This window comes from Prosopis cineraria, unplaced genomic scaffold (genome assembly GCF_029017545.1).
Source record: "Prosopis cineraria cultivar Desert tree isolate PC_DT_omini unplaced genomic scaffold, ASM2901754v1 PC344, whole genome shotgun sequence".
NCBI lineage: Eukaryota > Viridiplantae > Streptophyta > Magnoliopsida > Fabales > Fabaceae > Prosopis > Prosopis cineraria.
Window position 1 is genome coordinate 1 of NW_026555671.1, and position 22,985 is coordinate 22,985.

At 29.2% G+C, this 22,985-nt stretch overlaps 1 protein-coding gene and 1 pseudogene across 1 annotated transcript; one reads left to right on the plus strand and one right to left on the minus strand.

The window, feature by feature from the left end:
- Window positions 1-8,291: 8,291 nt before the first annotated feature.
- LOC129296517 (staphylococcal-like nuclease CAN2) lies at window positions 8,292-11,398 on the plus strand. The gene is made up of 9 exons (XM_054935113.1): window positions 8,292-8,519; window positions 9,158-9,213; window positions 9,329-9,443; window positions 9,518-9,628; window positions 10,302-10,489; window positions 10,567-10,623; window positions 10,712-10,871; window positions 10,957-11,025; window positions 11,119-11,398. The coding sequence occupies exons 1-9, from the start codon at window positions 8,367-8,369 to the stop codon at window positions 11,215-11,217; spliced, it is 1,008 nt and encodes a 335-aa protein (XP_054791088.1). The 5' UTR covers window positions 8,292-8,366; the 3' UTR covers window positions 11,218-11,398.
- A 5,096-nt stretch (window positions 11,399-16,494) lies between these two features.
- On the minus strand, window positions 16,495-19,148 carry LOC129296518 (uncharacterized; annotated as a pseudogene).
- Window positions 19,149-22,985: the final 3,837 nt, after the last annotated feature.

Sequence of the window (22,985 nt, forward strand, 5' to 3'; positions counted from 1 at the left end):
TTACCACCTCCCTAGAATTCTCATTCTCAATTACATTTAAATTTATCTTGGCCTTCACAATTACCAATTTGGCCTTTACAAATTACATAGGATTTCACATTTTTTATGCCATGATCAATGATTGTAGTAATTTTAAATATATATATATATATATTTATATATATATTGTGTAAATGAAGAGCTTGGTCTCTAAACTATACTCCCTCTGTTAAAAAATATAAGGTATTTTTTAAGAACTGAATGTTAAACATGTAAGACATTTTTAATCTTTGTGAGATATATCATTTTCTTCTTTTAAAAGCGCCTCCATTAATAAATGACTTTATATTTATTGTAAGATATTTAATAGAGGTGAAAATGAAAAGATATGAGTTAGTTTAAAAATAAGATAGCTACTTTATTGAAAGTGAGATTCGATCAAAAATACTTTATATTTTTGAATGAAGAGAGTAAATGTCGAAGCGTTTGAGATCTACACTTATTTTTTTATGTAACGTTTTCTTTTCAACTTTTAAACATTGCAATGTGACCTCTATCGTTTACTAAACTTAACTTTGATCATTAATTGATTAAAAAATGACTTCAAAAATTATAGAAAATGATCATTGTCCGTAATTTTTTTAATCTTTTATTGTAATTTAACTCCTTTTCTTTTCTAAGGTAGCAATTTAAATTTAAATTCATAATTATTTTATCTCATTTGTTTGACTTATCAATGCTAATAACTTCTTCTTACCCCTTTACTATTCCTAATTAGATTTAAATTTATCTTAGCCTTTACTGTTTCCAGTTTTGCCTTCACAAATTACATTTAAATTTGCAATGCAGTGCAGTACATAATATTTGAGATTGCACTTCATATCGTACAGAGTGCATCACTACTCTTGATAACAGCAAACCGTACAATCAATCACTAAACTTCGAAAGTTCATTCTGTTGCATTATAAATTTTACATTAGCTCTTTTTTCATGTAAGTTCAGTTCAGACAAAGGCCAACCATTGGAAGTATCTGTTGGGCAGTGTAAGCATATAATTATTAGCTTCTATCTCTTTTATTATAATGAGATTGTTTCAAGATTACTAGCTATAAGATGCATCATCAAAGCAGTCTTACTGTGGTCGAGTTATTTTAGTTCATTTTATTCTTTAATATATTGTTGGAGAATCATCTTAAAGGGTTCATAAGTCATAACCAGATAGTTCTTCAATCCCATTTTCACTATTTAAATTATACAGTACCTTTGCTTTTAGTTTCTCATTGAAGGTTCTGTATATATCCATGCATGATGCACTTTAAGTGTGATTGGCTTTGTGTTTTTTACTCGGGTGAAGAATGTTAATTTGATTTTGATGGCTTGAATTTATGGATGTAGGTATTGGGAAAAAATGAAATTCAATCTCTTAAATTTAATTATTAAATTAGTGAGGGTTGTGGCAAGTTTATGAAATTTAGAAAAATAATCATTATCTGTCCACGTAGAACAAAATGTACTATTCATAAATAATTAAGTAGTGAGAGAGAGGAGGGCATCATTTAGTATTAGCTATCATAGATTTCTTAAGCCCCCACTCACCTAAAAAAACTACGGTGAGCCTAATTTTGGTTAAATATTAGACATGAAGTTTTAATTTCCCGTTATCATATCTTTGCGATGGCAGTTGCCAAGGACAATTACTTAGCAATATTAGGTTTATAAATTCCTAAACTATTATTCACTCATGATCAATGTGTTACCTATTTCAAGGGTGAGGAATGTTGATGAGCTCAAAATAATTATTCGTGATTCCGAAGACAACCCTAAGACAAGCTATTGTTAAATGTAGTATGTAAAAAACTTTTCTAGAATATGGATTTCCAGTTTCCTTAATCAGTCAAATTAAATTAGTTTCATCAAACAAATACTGTTGTGATTAAATGATTAGTTCCAACCGTAAAAAATTCAGTTTAAATGATGGAATTGATAGTTATTATTATGATCTCATTTTAAAAATGATCAATTATTAGTTTCTTACCTAGGATCATAAGGAAATATTTTAATATACATTAATAGAATTTATTGCGATTTAATTAAATTTATTTTCACAATTTTTTTTAATTTAACGTCTTCATGATAAATAATGTTTTAATATAAAATTTGTTATTTCTTGATGCTCATACAGCACACTGGATTTATCCATCTATCTATCTATTTTCGATCCTCTAATCTTGTGAGTTTAATGTATATCTTCAAATCTTAATGAGTGAAATTTGATTACCCAATTTATATCACGAATTTATTTCATTATCACATTTATAGGAGAAATCAATAGCCAATTAAGTTTGTTATCAGATTATAAAATCCATCATTATCACATCACATTTTTATGTATTGGTCAAAACCATCGATTGAATTCATTATCACATTTTCAATCATCAATCTAACCTGAACCTTTTTTATTTTCATTTCAATTGTTAATCCTTGTGCTCCCATCTCTTCATTTTCCATTCACTTATAATTTCATTCTCTAATAGAATATTTACTTCTTCACCTCCCTTAATGCATTCATTTTTGCATTTATGCTTCCTATGCATTAATCTCCTAGCTCCCGATACCCAATATGATCAACCATCATTCAAATTTTTAAAAGTTTTTTTTTTTCATTGAGAGAACTTCAGGATATATTGGTCAATATGATATTTAATGAATAAAATATTGATCACATTTTGGAACTCTCACCTTATTTAGATGCAAGGAAGGAGGCCTATCATTTCACTCAGGATAGGCATCCCCTCTTTTTTTTTGTAATTACTATTGCAATACTTTGAAGTCTAGGTTCCTTTTCTTCGTCTTGAATAAGATCTTTGTTTTTAATATGCAATTCTCCACCTACACACTTAATTTCTTATGTACAGATTATTACAGAAAACTGAAGTGATAAATCACACAGTTGAAATATAATGAAGAAGATTGTAGAGTTAGAGAACCACATTTTTGGCTTTTTGATCCTGATGAAGAGCTTCTTTGTGATATAAATTTAAGATTTTATTTTCAATATGTATGAAAAAAAGAAAATATCAAATATATTTGTGTGCCATTTTATATTAATTATAATAGATCACACCAAATTCAATTTTAAAAATTGCATCACACTTTTTAATTTATTTATTAAAATTAAAATAATTTAAAAGAACTAAAAAAATTCAACATAAGGGACTAAATAAAGACCAATATAATTTGATGTATGAAAATAAAATTGAATTTCATGTCATACAAGTTATCTAAGAAACTTATATTTTCAAATATACATATTTTTAAAATTTTAAGGGGATACAAATAAAATTTTCTTTTGGGAGCTGGAAAAGGGGAAATTAATTTTAAATTGTAGTTACTAATATTAAATTATTTATGTGAAAAGACAAAAATTCAAAACTCTTTGAAAATAATAAAATCTAATTCAGTTCTTCTCATGCCTATTATAAATATATAGAATTTTGTCGATATCCAATATTAACAAGATTTTCTCAATTCCCAGTCGTCATTCATTTTCCTTGTCTTCTTTTTGTTCAAATTCATATTACTATAACTAGTATTTAACCTCGTGCGATGCACGGGTAAAACATAATTAATAGAGTTAAGCAGTGAGAGAGTGTGATGAAAGGGGGCAGAGTATTTAATTTAGATATGAGATTTGTGTTTTAAATTAAATAAACTCAAGATGAAAACAATTGTTGAAATAATATATGTGTAGAGTCCACCAAAATTAATGAAGAAAATTAATGTTGAAACAATTGTTTTCTACAATAGAGTCGACAGATTTTACAATATATATTGATGATTAATGTATTTGGAGATTCATGCTATTTCAACTTTTCCAATACCTCTAATACCTATTATTTATTACCTAATAAATATAGAAGATATATTCTTCTAACTAAATATTATATTCTCCCATTGTATTTCTCATTGATTTGTTAATTTAGACATATCATTAGTAAAAATATTTTATGATGCTCTATCTTTTATATTTTTATTATTTAATTTATTATTAAAAATAATATTTAAATATGATATTAATTATTTTTGGATACTTGTGCAGTGCATGGGGTTATTTTATAGTTTTTTTTAGAAATGGTATTAAGAGTCTTAAAAACAAAATTTATTATATTTAGGACCTAAATCAATCTGAAATTATTCTGTAGGCCTTGGGGCCCTAATTATAATATTTTTCATACAAAAATACTATTTTGTCCTTTGTTTAGCTTGAATCAGAAATGATGCACGAATCCTCAAAGAAACAAAACAAGTGAAGCACGATTTACTATTTTTTCTTATCTTCTTTCTCATTTCACAAGTCGTCGCTCTAATGTTGTTGATCATCGACGACGTGAATGAGTGTAGAAGTCGTGGGTGTTAATAGAAGAAGCATAGTTCATAATTTTTCCTGTCTTTCATTACACATCACTAGCCATGCTAATCTTCTTCGTCTTCCTTATTCGAGCAACATTATCTATTTTTTAAAACTTCTATCATTGTTGTTTAGAGGTAAGGATCTCCAATTTTGTTTCTCTCTCGTTGATTTGGTGCATGTGTGTCTTTTAGTTGTTAAAGTTGTAATAAGTCTCTCATGTGAAATATAGATGTCTAAGCTTACAAGTTTACTTGTTTATTTGTGATTCTACTACTGATCTGAGCAAAAAGTTGCTGAACCATTTTGACCATGAAAATTTTAGAGTGAATTAGTTGTACAATAATGACAGTTAACTTGTTCATATTAAAATTTTACAAGTGAACTAAATAAAATATGATTCAATTTAAAGAAAATATGCTATCAAAAATGTTAGAGTATTTGTTGTGCAAAAATAAACTTTGAGCTGTTGTTGAATATTAAATTGGGCATTTTATTAAGCATAGCCTAATAATAAATTGAAATCACATGACTTTCAAGTAAGAATATATGAACCTTGTGTTGTGTATAGTGAATGTTGTGTCATGTATTGTTTGCCTAACTTAAACATTTTGTTAAGTTTAGCCTACCAATAAAATAGAATCGTATTAATTTTGAGTTGAGAATATATGAATTTTAGGTTGTGCATAGTGGGTATTGTTATACATTGTTTGCCTACTTGTGCATTTTGTTAAACTTAATCTATTGATATAAGCTAAAGGTTGTTAAATCATTAAGTTGGTTGTGAAAATTTTAGAGTGGATTAAATGTTGTACAATAATGATGGTTGACTTATTTATATTAGACTTTAACATGTGAATTGAATAAAATATGACTTCCAATGTGAAGAAAATCTACTGTCAAAGGTTGGAATATCTGTTGTGCAAAAATAAACTTTGAGTTGTTTATGTTTAACTTTGAGTTGTGTAAAGTAAAAGTTGGGCTTCTATATGTGGATATTTACTTAGATTAATTTGTTTATTGCATATTAAAATAAAAGAAGATTTATCATTGTTCAAAATGTAAACTCAAAACGTAGACTCAAATCGTAAATACTTAAGAGTTTACCTCTACTAATAAATAGTTTTTAAAACTATATGATTAAATAATTAAAATATAAAATGTGACCATAATTTAATTTAAATATATTCTAAATATAAATTATTAAAATTAAATTCATATACATTCATAGATTATTATATTGAACATATAAAATTTAAAATAGGGCAACTTATTTTTGGTATTTTTTGTTTTCTTTTTTATTAATATTAGTTTTTTTTGTTTTATTTTTTCATTGAGCCAGGTCTTGCCTCTTCTACGAACCAAGTTTTACATAATATATTTATCTTGCTCGGCAAGTTTATGAGTGTATTGACATAATTTATTAGTTAGAAATGTAAAAAAATAAATTCAATGACTCAACTCACGAGTTTGATTGAGTTTTATTTGATTTGAATTTATGAATGAATTAACATAATTTTACAATGTAAAAATATAAAAATAATAAATTTAGAGAGTTAACTTGAGCGTTTGACAATAATGATTCAAACATTACACACAGCCATACCTTCACGAGTTCACCTGCCATGCTTGCAGCCAATGGTGTTGCTGTGCCAACGATCAATCTATATATTTATACTGTAATATAAAAATTCTAACAAAACCACTTTGAATAGCTCATGGTTTAAGTTTTATGCAAAGCAGTGACTCACATTTATTATGTAACTCATCGATGTATGTTACTATAGGATCAATGTAGATTATGAGTTTGATGACTAATCTGAGTATTCATCAATTGGGTCCAATAGAGATTCATTGTGACCAATCCAGTGTCTCATAGCGAACAAAGCATTAAAGATAGACTATCATCTCATAAAGGAGAAGCTTCAACAAAAGCTGATTAGGTTGTAGTATATGAGATCATACAATCAACGAGCTGACATTTTGACTAAGGCATTTGGAAGGAGATATACCCAAGTATCTAATTGATAAGTTGAGAGTTTTTGATTTGTACAACTCCAACTTGAAGGGGAGTATTGAGCTCAATAATAAGTATGGGGCTTCAGCCCAATTAGTAAATAAGTTGTTGTTTGTGTTGTGTTATATATATAGGTCTAAAGGTTTATGTGTTTGTCGTCTGACACTATACTATTATTGTTCAGTTCAATAATATTCCATCCATCTCAAATTATAGGCATTTTTAAAAGAGTTTTTACGTTTTAAAATATAAGATACTTTGAATAGATTAATGTTTTATTAAATGTATCAATTTTAATACTATCATTTCTCTCTCTATAATTAATTTACATCCCTTTTCTTTTAATATATTAAATTATAGATATTTTAAAAATTTTATATTTTTATTTTAAAAAAATAAAATTATTAAGTGTATTTAATAAAATTTATTAATATATAAAATTTTATTTAAAAGTATTTTATAATTTGAGGTGGAAGGAGTAGCATTTTTTGGTCCAGTTTTATTTTAAACATCAAGGTTCAATACTTGCGAATTAAGTAAAGCGACCACAAACAACTTCACAAGGAAGCCTTTTTCTCTTTTATTGAAGGACGTTAAACACTGTCGGAGGCTTGAAGCTTCCGTGTAACACTAGCATCTTAAATCGCTGTTTCTTTTGTCCCCGATGTGAGAGAGAATACATACAGCTCTAATTAACTTCCGCATCAAAAATAATAAAGATTGATCTTAAAAAAATTGAAGTTTGGTTGGAACTTGGAAGAATAAACTGCATGTATTCAAAGAACAAGAATCTTCAAACAAACTATCTCCGTGGATTTTTGAAACAACACAACATTTGATTGGTAAGTGAATGAACTACGCTTTTCCAATATTCTTTCCATCTTAAATTATAAAACACTTTTAAATATAATTTTATATACCAATAAGCTTCATTATAAAAATATTCATAATTTAATATATTGAAAAGAATAAGGACGGAAATTAATTATAAAAAAATAATATTAAAATTAATACATTTAATAAAATCTTAATCTATTCAAAATGTCTTAGATTTTGGATCGGATAAACTCTTTTAAAAGTGTGCTATAATTTGGGACGGAGAGAGTATTTCATATTTTAATAAATAAACATTCATTAATTAACAAGCACCCATTCATATTTAGCAAAAAATATTCGCTAATTATCAAGTTAAAAAATTTAAAAGAGTTTAGTTTTGAAAAAGGATAAATGTAAATCATATTTTAAAAAGTAATTATTCATTAATTAATAAATACTCATTTACATTTAATTTGCTAATTTAAAATTTAAAAATATGAAAAATCTTAATTGTGAGATAGGACAAGTATAGATTACATTTTAATAAGTAATCATTTATTAATTAATAAATATTTGTTAGTATTTAATAAAAATTATTTTCTAAGTAATAAATGTAAAGAAGAAAGGCATGGTATTATAATTTTTTTATCTAAAATTATTTTTAAATCACTTTTTAATTTTATAGTTATATTTTAAAATATTTTAATTTTTATTTAATATTAAACTGACTTTAAAGTAAACGAGGTGAAATGAGTCAGTGACTCAACATTTGATAGGTGTCTCTGTTATCGACAGGGCATCTCGGAACAGAATTGAGCATCCCGGATCAGAGTACGAGATTTTCATAACGAAACGACAAAACGCGCAAAAAGACAGATTAGGTTACGAGTATTCATTCACCCTCCACACGCTCTGGAAATGGAGCGTGGCTTCCCCTCGTTCCCGTCAACGCACGCCAACTGGTTGACGCAGAAATTTCACTTCTGGTAGAAATTACCACAGTAAAGCTATGACCAGTCATAACGCGCCACCTATCATCTTGCTTTCTGCTGGCGAGTCCAAAAGCGACACGATGTTCGACGGTCCTGCTTAATCTGCTCGATTGGATCTCTGCTTGACCTGTGGAATTGAATCAGAAGGAGAGACATGGGAAATGCTCTCCGACTTCTGTACAGCCGTTGCTTTGAGCACACCACAGCTGGTGACTCCGATTCACTTGGTCCTCACGGCGTTTCCTCGGCCACCGTCGGTGTATCCGCACTTGCCCAAGATCTCTTCCACTTTGATATCACCTCTCAGGTTTCTTAATTCCTTTCCTCTTCTCCGATTCCCTATATTAGCAGCCTTTTTTCTCTCTTTTCTTCTTTCAAATATTTTAGGTCATCATGAGCCTTCTTCAATTTCCTTTCAAATCCATTCTACTACTTCTGCAACTTTTTTTTACCTCTAGGACTTTTAAAAACATTGAATCTAGTCTGGTTCAGCTGGGAAAAGAAAGTCGTAAAATGCCAAAAAAAAAAAAGGAAAAGCTTGGAAAAGCAAAATTCACTGGTGTCCAAATTAATTTCGTAGAATCTTGACTAGGATCTGCAATTGGTTCATGAACTGCTGTAATCTGAGGATACATCAAATTCCTGTTCTGATAAACTTGGAAGAATCGGCTGCTAGGAAGAGGAGCATGAGGTCCTTTGTCAACTTGTCAATGTTTCTGCGGAGGTTTTCGCTTTCTTAGTTTATAGTGATAAATGTATAATTTTAGTTATAATTGGTGGATTCAGTTAATTCTTTGATATAGTCTCATTTCTTTAATTTTAACATATCATTGTGTTTGCTCAGAAGTTTACAAATTTGAGGCTTCAAAATAGTATAATGTTAGTTGAGTCCTTTCAAAATTTAACACCGATTCTCACGGTTATTTTTCCTTGGACTTTGTTAAGGTCCCCGAAGGACTAAGCAAGCATGTTGTGTCATCAAAGAAGGCACAAGCTAACTGGTAATTTAACCTTATCTGTTTCAACTCTAAAGGAAAATAAAAAATAAAAAATAATAGTAAATCCCTCGGCTCAGAAGACGGTTTTGTTTAAAAATGATTTTAACAAAATGTGCAGGTATAGAAAACTAGTAGATGCATGGAAAGAATCAAAACCCCCTCCCAAGAACCCTGAAGAAGCAGCTAGGCTCATTATTCAGACTCTTGAAAGACATCAGAAGGCTGACGTTAAGGTACAAAAAAAAAATTGTTGGCTTAATATCAAGAACGTAAACTAACATCCTTGCTTGCTTAATATTACGTACAGGGATTGTTGGCTTTTTATGGTTTGCCCCAACCTCATGCCCTTGTCGAAACAACTTTTGAACCCCCTACATCCTTGCCTGAAGGAGTACGATTTGAACTGCACACTTTACCGGTAAGAACATCATCTTTGTGCAATATAAATTTAAGGGAGAATTTCAGTAAAAATTCCTTGACCACACTTGTTTAAATTCAAAGCTTCTAATTTTTTAAAATTATACTGTAATGTAGAATACTGATTTGATATTAATTTTTTTTAAAAAAATGACAAAAGTGCCCCTCATTTAAATTAATATAAGAATTTTCCTAATTCACTTGTTCATTATCCTATTTCATTTGTTAATTTATTTACAGAATGTTTTTGATTATCCTACTTGACTTGTTTTCATTTTAAATGTTTAAATCATCTTAAGACAACTTATTAATTCCTATACCATATCTCGTCGATTTATTTGTGGACTATTGTTCATTGCCTTACTTTACTTATTATTAACAGACTTTCATTTAATTTTATTCAAGGAAAATGAATAAGTGAAGTAGGGCAATTTTCAATATTTCATTGGTAAATAAATAAGTAAAGTAGGACAGTTATAATATTAATTTAAATAAAGCGTAACTTTATCATTTTCTTTAGAAATTTAATATCAAATCAATAACTTTAAACTGCAATGAAATTTTAAAAATTTAAAAATTTTGTATTTAAATAAATGTGGTCAAGAGGTGTTTATGTAAATTTTTGAAGCAAGTGGATGTATTTAAATTAGTTGATTGTGTCAATGAAACTATAGGTTGATGCGAAAGCAGTGGCGGATGGTGATACTATAACAGTTTATGTCAGCACATCAGACCCTAGAGAGTCATCTTTTGTCCCTAGTCATGTCCATGCGGCAGCAGTTCAAAGATCAGAAGCTCGTTCTCGACGAAACTATACAGAGGCTGATGCTCTTCACCAGCAAATCATTGATTCGGGATATCGGTTGGTGTTTTAGCTTTCTAATGCTAATTGTCTGTGTTTATAATTGGAAATGAGCTTAGAAAACTTTTCTTGTTCAGGGTGATTAATCTTCAAAACGAGGAAGTCCTGGCTCGGAAGTATAGAATTCGGTTAAGGTAATCCTCAAATATAAATTGATTAGAATACTCAGAGTTGTTGTGGGAGGGTCGCTAATAATTAATGCATATTATAAGAGAAAAACAGGGGAATCGATGCGCCGGAGAGTAAAATGCCATATGGGAAAGAAGCTAAAAATGAGCTGACAAGGATTGTTCAAGGAAGGTCTTTGAGGGTCCTTGTCTATGATGAGGATCGTTATGGACGCGTCGTGGGTGATATTTATTGCAATGGTCTTTTTGTACAGGTATCACTCTGCTTCTAATCTAGCTTGCTTAAACTCTGTCAGACTTAAAACTAAGTTTTCTTGTCCTTTTTGGTTGATTGATAAGGAATTGATGCTAAAGAAGGGGTTTGCATGGCATTATACAGCCTATGACAAGAGAGAGGAATTAGCAATAGTCAGTAACTCATGCTCTGCCAAAATCTTAAATATTAATTGGAAGTTATTTCGTGTTTTCCCTCATTAGATGTTGTTTGTTGTTATATTATAGTGGGAAAAAGAAGCTAGGGCAAAGCGAGTTGGATTATGGGCTTCATCAAATCCTGAAAAGCCATGGGAATGGAGAAAGGACCAACGAGAAGGTAGATAGCAGCAGGGTCCTCCACTGCTATGAGAATGAATCATGATTCAAAGTCGCACCCCTAAAATACGAGTCGAATTGTCAACAAATTTCTATGTAACCGTAAGGACAAAAGAATGCGTGCATGTGTTTTTTAGAGAGTATTTCAATGGAATCATATTATCTCTTATCAATTGTTGTAAATCATAAATTTATCATGGTGTGACGTAAGGAGATCAGTACATGAATTAGTCATCCTAGTGCAGTGCCTTGATTATTACTTAAGAAAAAAGAAAATTGATTAGCCTTGACTTTACTTGTGGCTGATCCTTCGATGGAGATTAGACAGCAATACAGACGAGGGAGGAATTCTTGGGACATAAGAACAAGAAAACACCCTTAGTTTACAGATAGCAAGCTGGTCTCATCAGTAGAAGTGCTTTGTTTATCTTTCATTTCCCCAATTGATCACAAATGCAATCATCCTCAGCACATTGCTCTATTGGAATCATCTACTCATCATAACATTTATTCATCAGACTATGGGTGTCCAAGCATCGAATCGAATCTTTTTTCATCTGAATCAAATTTTCATTTTCGAATATAATTAGGTAATATAGGAATCTGCACAAGTTCATCATTCCTAGAAAGATGACGAATTAAAACTAGGACGGTGATTAACATGTGTAGAAGACAAAAAGACAAAAGCTTACCCCTCCCCGGGGGAAAAAAGCAGCAGCAACGGAACACACTCTAACCCACAGATTCGATGGAGGCACGTTGCATATTCAATTCAGTTGACCCTATACGTATATAAATATATCCTCGTAAACTGGGGCAATAAGCGAAGGTGGTAGAGAAACAAGACGAGAAAGACGGGAGGGGTGACATGATGAATAAGGTAAGGTATGAGTAAAAGTCAAAAAAATCAATTCCTCTTAACACAACAAAAGGATAATATGTGAATTAAATATGCACGGGAGATTTGTTTATCAACTTTTTGTGCGACACTAAGATATATTCGATTCAATTCATCGGACAGCGATTGACACGAATAAGATCGATCACTAGCAAACGACGGTGACTTGCACTTTTAATTTTGATGTAATCAAGAGTGTGAGCATCCAAGGGAATCCATGGTGAGGTACAGCAGGTCAAGCAAATCACGGCGCGCCAAGTTCCAGATGTATGGATAGTACTGAAAAGAAATGATGGACGTGGCTAATTATGATCAGAATTCTGATTATCACCCCCTGCAAGCCTTAACTCTAAGAAAAGCCCATGATAAACACAGTGATCCATCAGCTTCTTCCTGCTTCCACTACTAAAAAAACAAAATTAGTAACAGATAAATTTATAACTAATAAGCAAAATTCATTGCTGATTTTAGATTTAGTGTGTGTTTGGATAGGGGAAAAAATTAATTTTTCAAAACTGATTTTTTCAGTAAATTAATCAAATGGTCAGAAAAGGATGAAAATCAATTTTGACCCGCGTTTTTCCATAAGCTACTTCGATCAGCTTTTGATAAACGTTTGTAAAAAATGTTGGGAAAAATTACAAAAATAGGCTCAGGAAAAAATTACAAAAAAAGTACATAATTTAATAAAAATAAAATTAAACTATCTTCTTTTTTTTTAATAAAATTTAAATTTTGTATATTAAAAAAATTAATATTTTATATTTAAAAATTAAATTATATAATAATTTATATAGTTAAAAATTAATTTTGATTAAATTATTCAAATATCTTCAATTTTGTTAAAATTAATTTTAGAAAAATAGTATCCAAACAGATTATATTATAACATAATCAATTATAATTAAAATCTATCACTTAATCAATTATTTTTATAATCTATTATACCCAACTGAAATCCAAACAGACCCTTAGTGACGGATTGTTGGTTACTAATTTTCATTACAAATATAGATTCATTAATTTAGTGACCAAAATGCATCTATCACTAATTTAATGATGGAAAGTTTCTATCACTAATTAATAAAATTTCGTTACTAATTTATTTTATAACTAATTTTTTTTACTGGTTCAATTACTACTATATCACTTCCTATGCCACCGCACATATCACTCGCTACCTGTCATATCATCATCACTTGAACCTTTATGCTATGTCATTGTCATGTCAACACTCTATGTTAATTCTCTTTTAATGTGACATTAAATTTTTTTGAACTCAAAGACTTTTATCTTTTCATATGTGCCTTTTGCCAATATGATTGTGATTACTTTTCATTATTAATATACAAAATTTAATATATATTATTTAGTTGAAATCATATATTTAACATAAATGAATTTTTATATATTTAATATAGTATTATTTAAATATGTTGATAATATATATTATCATACACACATATTAACATATAAATATATAATTCAATATTTATTATTAGTTAATAACTATATTATTTAATACAAAATAATATATATTTTGAAAATAAATATTTTTATATATCATTTTATACTATTTATGTTATAATTAAAACATTTTCATATGGTAATAATTTTATTTTATATTTAAATATACATAATAAGAGAATTTTTTTATTTTTTTATATATTTTACCTTGTATATTTTACTTATAATAAGAGAAAACTTATCTGTGTAATTATTTAATTTGATAATTTTGAAGATTTTTTTAATGTAAACCTCTAAAATATTTGATCTTATTTTACTAATTTTTTAATTAAAAATATTTTTCACTAATAAAAAAATTTAATGATGGATTTAAATTAATCGTTAAATTTATAAAATTTAATCAAAATGTGATGACATTCTATATCTGTCACTAATTTATATAATTAGTAATATTTTTTAGTCCATTACAAAATTTTGGTCACTAATATCTATACTAAATGTTTATCATTAATTTTAATTTTTCTAGTAATGTTTTTGGCTTTTAGAACTGTCAATTGGGATTAGGGAGAAATGACATATAAGTGCAGAGAATCGATTTAATTTCAATATAAGTGCCGAAAGATTCTAAAACACTACACAATGCAAACTGATCGATCGAATCGCATTCCTGTGGGCCATTTACGAGACACGCGGGGAAAAGCGGAGAGCTCAGGCTCGGATCATAAGATATATTTAATGCTAGTTGCAGTTCAAATCTGAATCAATGTAAGTTCGTCTTAAAAAATAAACACACATCACGAGAATGACATAAATAATTATACAGACAAGTAACAGACATGGCCAAACCAAATTCAGCTTTTGGGTTGCATTTATTATATTAAAATATAATATTTTTTTCTTCTTAAATTATAAAATATTTTTTAAAAAAATTTAATATTTTAAAATAATGAAATATAAAATACTTTAATAAAAATAAAATTGTATTAATAATTTTTTTAATATTATTATTTTATATATTCTCTCTTTTCAATATTATTTTATCAATTGAGTATTAAATGAAGGGTATTTTTAAAAGTTATATTTTTATTTTGAAAAATAAGATTATAAAATGTATTTAATGAGCTTAATTGATATATTATATTTTATTTAAAAATATTTTATAATTTAAAATAAAGAGTACTATTTAAAAAGTTTAAAAAACTTTTTAAAATAGTTAAAAATTGACCTTTTGTACCTAATACCCCAAGAAATGTGTCATTCCATCAATATTTAATGGTGCAAATATACCCAAACCCCACTTTATCTCCATCAGCTGGCCTTTATATATTATGAAGGGGAAAAACTTAAAATAATATCATAATTAAACCACGGTAATAGTGAATTGGCAGCAACACTGGCTGCTAAGACATGAAGCACCGATGCTTGTAACGTATATAAATATTGTTTTTAAATTAATTTTTTAATTTTTTCACATATATCCAATAATTTTAAGTTTGAAGTTATGAGTTGATATTTCAAGATATATTTTTAAAAACATAAATTTTAGTAATGATTGCGATATTAATTTTTTTATTTCTAATATATTTTTATGATCTATTTGTATTATATATGATGGATGTGATAATTTTGAAGGTGTTGGAATTAATCAGATATAAAAAAATATATTATATTTTGCAAATGTTGATGAAGGAGGAGAAAATGAGTGTTTGTTTAAGATTAAAAAATAAATAATTTTTAGATAGTTTAAAGATTTTATAAAGTGAGATTTATTTTATAAAAATTTTGTAAAAAAATAGACATTATTTCATGTTTGGTAACAACAATAAAAAAAAATTATTAGTTAGTTATTTTAAACTTTTATGATTTTTTTCTTGATTTTTTATTTTATAAAAAATAATTTATTATTCTATTTTTTAAAAACTTTATAATATCTTTATGTATCCCACCTTGTTAAAACATGTTCTTTCATCTACCATATTTAAGGTTGTTAAACTCATGATAGGAATATAAACTTGTATCGTAAACTTGAATCGTAAACTCATAAGAGTTTATATTTATTGACTATAGCCATTAAAATATAACTGTAGTTTAATTTAAATATATTAAAAATATAAATTATTGAAATTAAACACATTTACATTGATAAATAATCATATGCAAGGCATAAAAGTTTTAAATAGGAAAACTTATTTTTTATATTTTTATTTTCTTTTTTATTAATATTAATTTTTTGCATTTCAAGTTTTTTTCCCTTTGAGCCAGATTCTATAAATTTTATAAACTAAATTCTTCATAATATATATTCAATTTACTCAACTAAAAAAATGACGAGCTTAATAAATTTAGTCAAGCTTGCATCCAATTTGAATTTATAAATTAATTGACACAATTTTATGAGTTAGAAATATAAAAATATCAAATTTAAATAGTCAACTCGAGAGTTTGATGATTATAACAATATTAGATTATGGGCTCCTTTGTTTCAATTTATTTTATAAAAAAAATATTGATTTTTTTAAATCTATTATGTGACTTTATATAACGTTTGTTTGCATTTTTAAAATAATCAAATATGAAAAAATATTCTGATTATTTTTATAAACTACTTTTAGTATTCTGAAAAATAATCCAATACAGTAAATGAAAAAAAAATATCTTAAAAAGATAAGATATGTGAAAATATTATAGAACACACAACGAATCTGCTGATGTTGAACGTTTCAAGGCGAAGCGACATACAGATACAAGGGACGCGCAGTGTGTTGGGTTTAACAAAAAGAAAAGCTGTATCAGTTATAACCATTTATCAATCAGTTATGACCATTTATCAATGTCTCTGCCGCTAATGTTCTTTAGATTAGCATGGAAACTTTATTCTTCTTATGAAGTCATGCCTTCAATTTGAGTAGGAAATCAAACTCTGGTCGTAAATGTGGAGTCATCAATTAACATCCCACATTCACACAACAAAGGCTAGCACCCAAATGCTTTCTACAATCATCTCACATGGTATTTTGCTTTCCATATACTATACAGGACAATTAACGTGAAAGAGGTGAGCAATGAAAAAATCAAAATTGCTAATAAGAGACGCAAGCATGACCTATTAAGGACTCTGCTAAAAAATTCTATGGATCATCCCATGGAATTGCTGTAAGATTTACGTTCCAAGAGGAGGGGAAATCTCAATCCATATTCTTTTATTTGGAGGCTACAGGGCTTCTCTGTGTATAACAGGTGGAGTTGGTGGGCTCATTTCTCCATCTCGACCTCTTCCAGAGACTCCTCCCTTACAGTAGATAATGGCTTGTCTGGACTATAATATCCCTCTGGGATACCAATTAGAGCAAGAGGCCTAGATGTTCCGACATTGGAAGGAGAGAAGTTGATTCCCGCAGGAGAAATTGCATCTTCACGAGGCAAAGGCGAAATCGGTGGTTTGACACTAATATCATCTGGCTTCCCGTAGAATTTATCTTCTACAACATCATAGGAGTTCCCAGTACGTGCTTCTTGAGCAAGAGAGCACCAGCAGCAGCACAGCCAAAGTGCGCAATCAGAAACTGAGGGTTTACCAAAGCAGAAGTCATAAGCAGGCAAATTGAACCTCTTTCTCATTTGGATCCTCCAAAATCCACCATACAATAAACCAAATATACACAGAACAATTCCAGTACCGATCATAGCCTGTCTCACACTATCATCATCGATATTAACAGCAGCCAAGATAAAAATCCAGAAGGGAGCCATGCAGAATAGAACAAAAGTGGCAATATGGACGTACATGTTTCCAAAGCCAAGCCTCTCCATGTTCCACCCAAACACACAGAAAGTACAGAAAAGTGAGAGATATGCTAGAGAAATGTCGTCCCAAATATCCATTATTCCTCCACTCCACTGTGGTCTATTCTCAATTACCAATCGTTCACCTCTTGAAGCAAATGAGTATTTCTTCGTAAATGATTTCACTCTCAGCTGCTCAAGGTTAACCTGCGCTTCTTCATCTATCTCAGAATTGTAGTCCTTATCGAGAGGGCTAAGAATGGTGTACAGACCAGCAATTGCAGGAGCACCAATGGCGAAAGATATGCATATTCCAACTCCAACAGCAGGTCGCTCAGATCTTTTGTACCCCAAGTTTAGGCCACAAAGTGCATATTGGGCAAAACAGTTCACATGAAGAAGAATGACCACCACCATCATGTGTGCCCACTCATGGGGCTTATATGTCCCATTCTTGCAGTAGACCTTTCTGAGTCTGGAGATATCCTTCGGTTTCCATCTGCACAGAAGTACAAGGTGATAAAATCTCTTGGGATGCTGATACAAACACATAAGCGTAAACAATGCATTGAGTATCTGGTTGTTTACTTCAAACCAAGCGTTCCTCTGAGACTTATTTGGTAGCACGCCATTCAACATTCCAGTCATGACTAGGAAGAGAATGGCCCCTGAAACAGCAACACAGGTAATCCACACAAAAAGGGCCATGTTCATTGGGTCTCTGATCCACTCTTGGCACTTCTTTTTGAGTGAATCCCAATCAAGTTTTTGAGCAAAAATGCCAGTAAATCGTTCTCTAAAGCCATGTGAACTAGAAGAAGGCACAGACTGTGAAATTTGGTCCCTGGCAGAAGCAAGCCGCTTGAATTTGGCAGAGGCTGAACCAAATTTAAGGAATTTTATCCTATCAAGCAAAGCACTCGAGGTGGCATGAATTTTTTTGGGGTATTTTCACTGTTTATAAGCGTCTTTCGAGATGTTGAGAGTTCAGTTGAAGTTAAATCCTTCAACTTACTTTCATTAGATTCCTGGATCTCATCTTTAAGGTTCCCGTTATCAACTGAAACCATTCTGATATGAAGTTTGAGCTTTCTCCGTCAGAACCAAAAGGTCCAAAACTATGTCATCAAGGATTCAGGTTTGGCATTAATCCTGAAAGGGAAAAAAGAACAACCACATCTAAGTATTCTAATTCATCACAGAAATTGCAAGAATTCATCACGATGAAGATAGGAAGGACTTTGATCGCAGTATAACAGAATCAAAGAAGATAACCGAGCAAATTAGAAACTCGAACAGAAACTTCATCAATAGAAGAAGAGCCAGCAAACATTAAATAACATATTTGATTGAAGTTCACGGTTTACAGGCTAGGTATTGGATGGTAGCTCAAAGCCCAGAATCAGATCATGGTATTACCAATAGCCACACCTCACAGGTTAGTTTCAAGAAATAAAGTAGAAAGGAAAAACATCCACAGTTTTCAACATCACTGCAATTACAATAAGACCACCCATCAAAAAGAAAACCTAAAACCATAAATTGAAAATTTTCAAGAGATGAGCTAATATATAAGATCAAACGGATTTATGAAGATGCAGAAGTTCACATGAAAGAAAAGAAGAAAGCTAACGACGTACCTATAAACCGGCTCAATAATCAGCATACAGAGGAAGGCCTTGAATCTGAAAGTTATATTTGAATAAATGCAGAGAACAGAAGGAATTAGTATAAGAAATTGAATCTAAACTACTGCCCAGATCCAAAAAAAAATTACGAATAAACAGAAGAAGAATAGCCCTCTTACAGGTAGTAACCGGGTCAAACCGGAGTGGCCGGTTGCTATCCAGACGACAAGTGAGACTATCGGCTGCCCCTTGCCAAATAAAACGTCACACTAGCTGGGGCAACGGAAAGCATTAAAACTATCGTTTAGCAATTGCTGAAGGACCTTCAACTTATTCAGCTGCTGGTTTACCTACGCTTACGCTTGAATGGAGAAAAAAGTTGTAAGGAAAAAAAAAATGATAAAAGAAGAAATAATTATCTTTTCTCCTGTTAAATGGATAGAAGAAAAAAAAATCATAATTATTATAAGATTTTCACATTAAAATATATCATGTTTTATATAATAATCTTCGTAAAACTAAATTAATAGCCAAAATTATAACAAAATTAATTTAAAATAAAATTAGATGTTAAAAAATATAATTTCATATTCTTATATTTTAAAATCAAATAATTTCCAGAAAATTACATTAAATTAATCACAATCACCAAACAATTAAAAAACACTCACTTATTGTTAAAAAATCCTTGAAATTACACATAAATTAAACCAACCAATTGAACTCCTTCAAGATGGCCTGACCCAATCACATCATATTATTGGCGATCCTTCAAGGCAATTTGGAGCCAAAGGCATTGATTTCTTGTTGGATGATGGATAGGATGGATTGAAGAGGATAGAAAAAAAGAAAGAAGAGGGGGGGCCACAGCAAGAATGGATACCGTGGCAATGAGAGAGGAGAAAAGAGTGGAGGAGAGGGGGGCGATGAGAAAGAGGAGAAATGATGGTGAGAAAATAGGCCTTGCACTTTATTTCTCCTCCACTTTTCTTTCTTCTCATTTTTATTCCTCAACCAAACAAAAGTTTTTTTATTTTTCTCCCATTTTCTTTCCATTCAAATAAAACAAGAGTTTTTATTAAGCTTATGATTCTTTTTATTCTTCTATTAAGCTTATGATTTTAGCGCACAGTAATACGTAATATTTGTCCCGGATAAAGGGGTTAAAAGTGAAGTCCACAAGAAAGCCAAAGTAACTCATGCGAAACAATTTCTTATACAATCAGAGAACAAGAAAACAATTGGTAAAAAGATGGGTTAAAGAACTAATCTATTTCTGAAATATTTTTTGGTCGCAGGCATGATTAGTATTTTTTGGGACAATATCATCCTAATATTTTTTTTAAATGTTAGAATATTACCCACAGCTAATTGTTTGACCTTGTTGACTGTTGATTTATGCTCCTAAATATTTTTTTATTAAAATCAATCATGTTCGACATAAAATTAAATACTAAACATAAGCATATCTTTTAATAAAAAATTTTAACTTTAATTAATCATATGACGAGGACTAATCCTTTAGACTCAATTTCAATTGATAAGGTAATTTTTATTTTCTTCTTCTTCTTCTTCTTTCTTTCAACCTTCTTTATAATAACAAGCATACCTGCTTGCTTTGGGCTCACATGAGCCATTAATTTCACCTTATTATGATTTTTGCTATTAGTTTTAAATTTATTTTTTCAATATTTTAAAACTGTATATTAAAATAAAAATATAAAATATGTTTTTTTGCCTAAATATAAAATACTTTAATAGATGAGAATTAGACATCAAGACTTAAGCTTTTTATATTCATTTTACATTTATCAAAATAAATATTTATAAAATTATAAAAAATATTAAACATATTCATTATCAATCTGCTAGATTATATAATTAATATTAAAATTTTATATAATTTTATCAATTAATTATTCAGATATATTCTAATATAATTTGAGTGTAAAATTAATATTAAATTTTTATAATTCTTATAAATTTTTATTTGAATAATACATACAATATAAAAAAATATTAAAAATTAATCAGTAAAATACATTGACCTTCCTTCTAATTATCTTAATTATAGATACATCCTTTCTATTTTTAAAACCTATATTTGTCAGAATCAATAGTTTTTCAAAATACAAACCCCCATTCTATTTTCAAGAATCATACTTATCCATCCAATTATTATTTAATCATTAAGTTTATATATATTGAAATCAAAATATCCTTTTGAAAAGTATATCTAAAAAGCATTTAAAATATCAAAAAAAATTAGAGCTTATGTTTTAAAATTATATTCATATTTAAACTTGTAATAATTTTTAAAATTTTTATTTAGTAATTTTTTAACAAAATATAAATATAAAATTTTTTAAAATAATATTTGCAAACATGTAGAGAAAAAAAATAATGAAAACAGTGATGTATAAGAATTAGTCAATATAATTATTTAATTTAAACACAATATTTTAAATTATATTTTCATAATTATTTAAAATCTTAAATTGAGGGGGAGAGAAGATAAAATTAGATTATAAGGGTAAATTAATAATTTAAAATTTTTTAACATAATTAAAAATAAAAAATTATCTTATAATATTTAATGAAATATCTTAAAAAATGATAATAAAATATTTTTAAAATATATAAATGATAATTTAATCTCCTTAAAATATCATAATTTTTTAAAATTTTAAAAATTTTCTGTTATTAATAAATTTATATAAATTAATAAATTATTCTTGTTGAAAATAAATAATTTACAAATTTTATTTAAATATTTATAATTTTTTATATTTATAATAATGTTAACAAATAAAAAATTTAACATGTAAAATTATAATTATTATGGATTCTTATAAATATAAAAAAAAATTATAAATATTTAAAAATAACTTGTTAATCATTTATTTTAATAAAGATAATTTAATAATTATATAAATTTATTAATAATAAAAAATTATGATATTTTAAGAGATTAAATTATTATTTATATATTTTATAAAAATTTTATTATTCTTTTTTAATATCTTATGTATGAAAGTTAAACTAAAATATAAGTTTTAAAAATAGAGAGAAACAGAGGGGAATTCATTCCAATTTACTCAATATTAATTTAAAATGAACGGTACATATTTTAAGATAAAATGAAGGATAGATCAGCCCGAGAAACCGACGAGTACCCTTTGATGAGGTCGGAAGGTGGGCACGCCATTTGACTTCCTGCATCATCTTCCGCGACGACCAATCGTTCTCCTCCACTGTTGTACCGTTCGTCGCAAGAAAGATCGAAGATCATTGTGTACAAATCGACAACTATGAGCGCATGACAATAAACTCAGATCCATAAGCCATCACTGCAAATCAATCCAGAGCACGAAGGGAAAAAATAAAATAAATTTTAAGATAAACACCCATTGCAAGAGCATGTATCTAAATTGACCCAAATCCTTCCACGACCAGAGCATGTTAGAGAAGAAACCATCTAGCAACAGTAGCATCGAAAGCGCAAGACAGGTATCGAGGGAGAAGAAATTACCTTAATGTACTTCACTTCTCGGAGCTGATTTTTCCTCTGCCTCCTTCAATTCAATCTCTTCCAGTTTTCACAAGGAACATACTCTCCGATTCTCGGCACCATCTTCTTTTCCCCCCCACGCCCTTATCTTCTCCTTCTCGATTCTCAGGTCTGAACGAACGGTGCTTCTTAGCAGAGTGAACCCACCCCTGTTTCAGAACTATTTGGGGAAGCGATGGTTTCTGTTGAAGTGGGTTTTCGAGAGAGGGAAAGAAATCACTGCTAAATAGCGGAAGTTTGAAGGGGAGGAGCCTCCAGTTGAAGCCCTGTTCAAGCGCTCGTGCGATTCGACGGGGCCCCTCTGTTGTTAACGCAGGTTGCGAGATCGGAACTCTGGTACAAGGTCAAGTGGTCCATCGACTGCTCAAAAGTATAGTGTGCACAATCTGAATCTGGATTATGGGATAAACCTGTAACAAGCAAAGAAGCA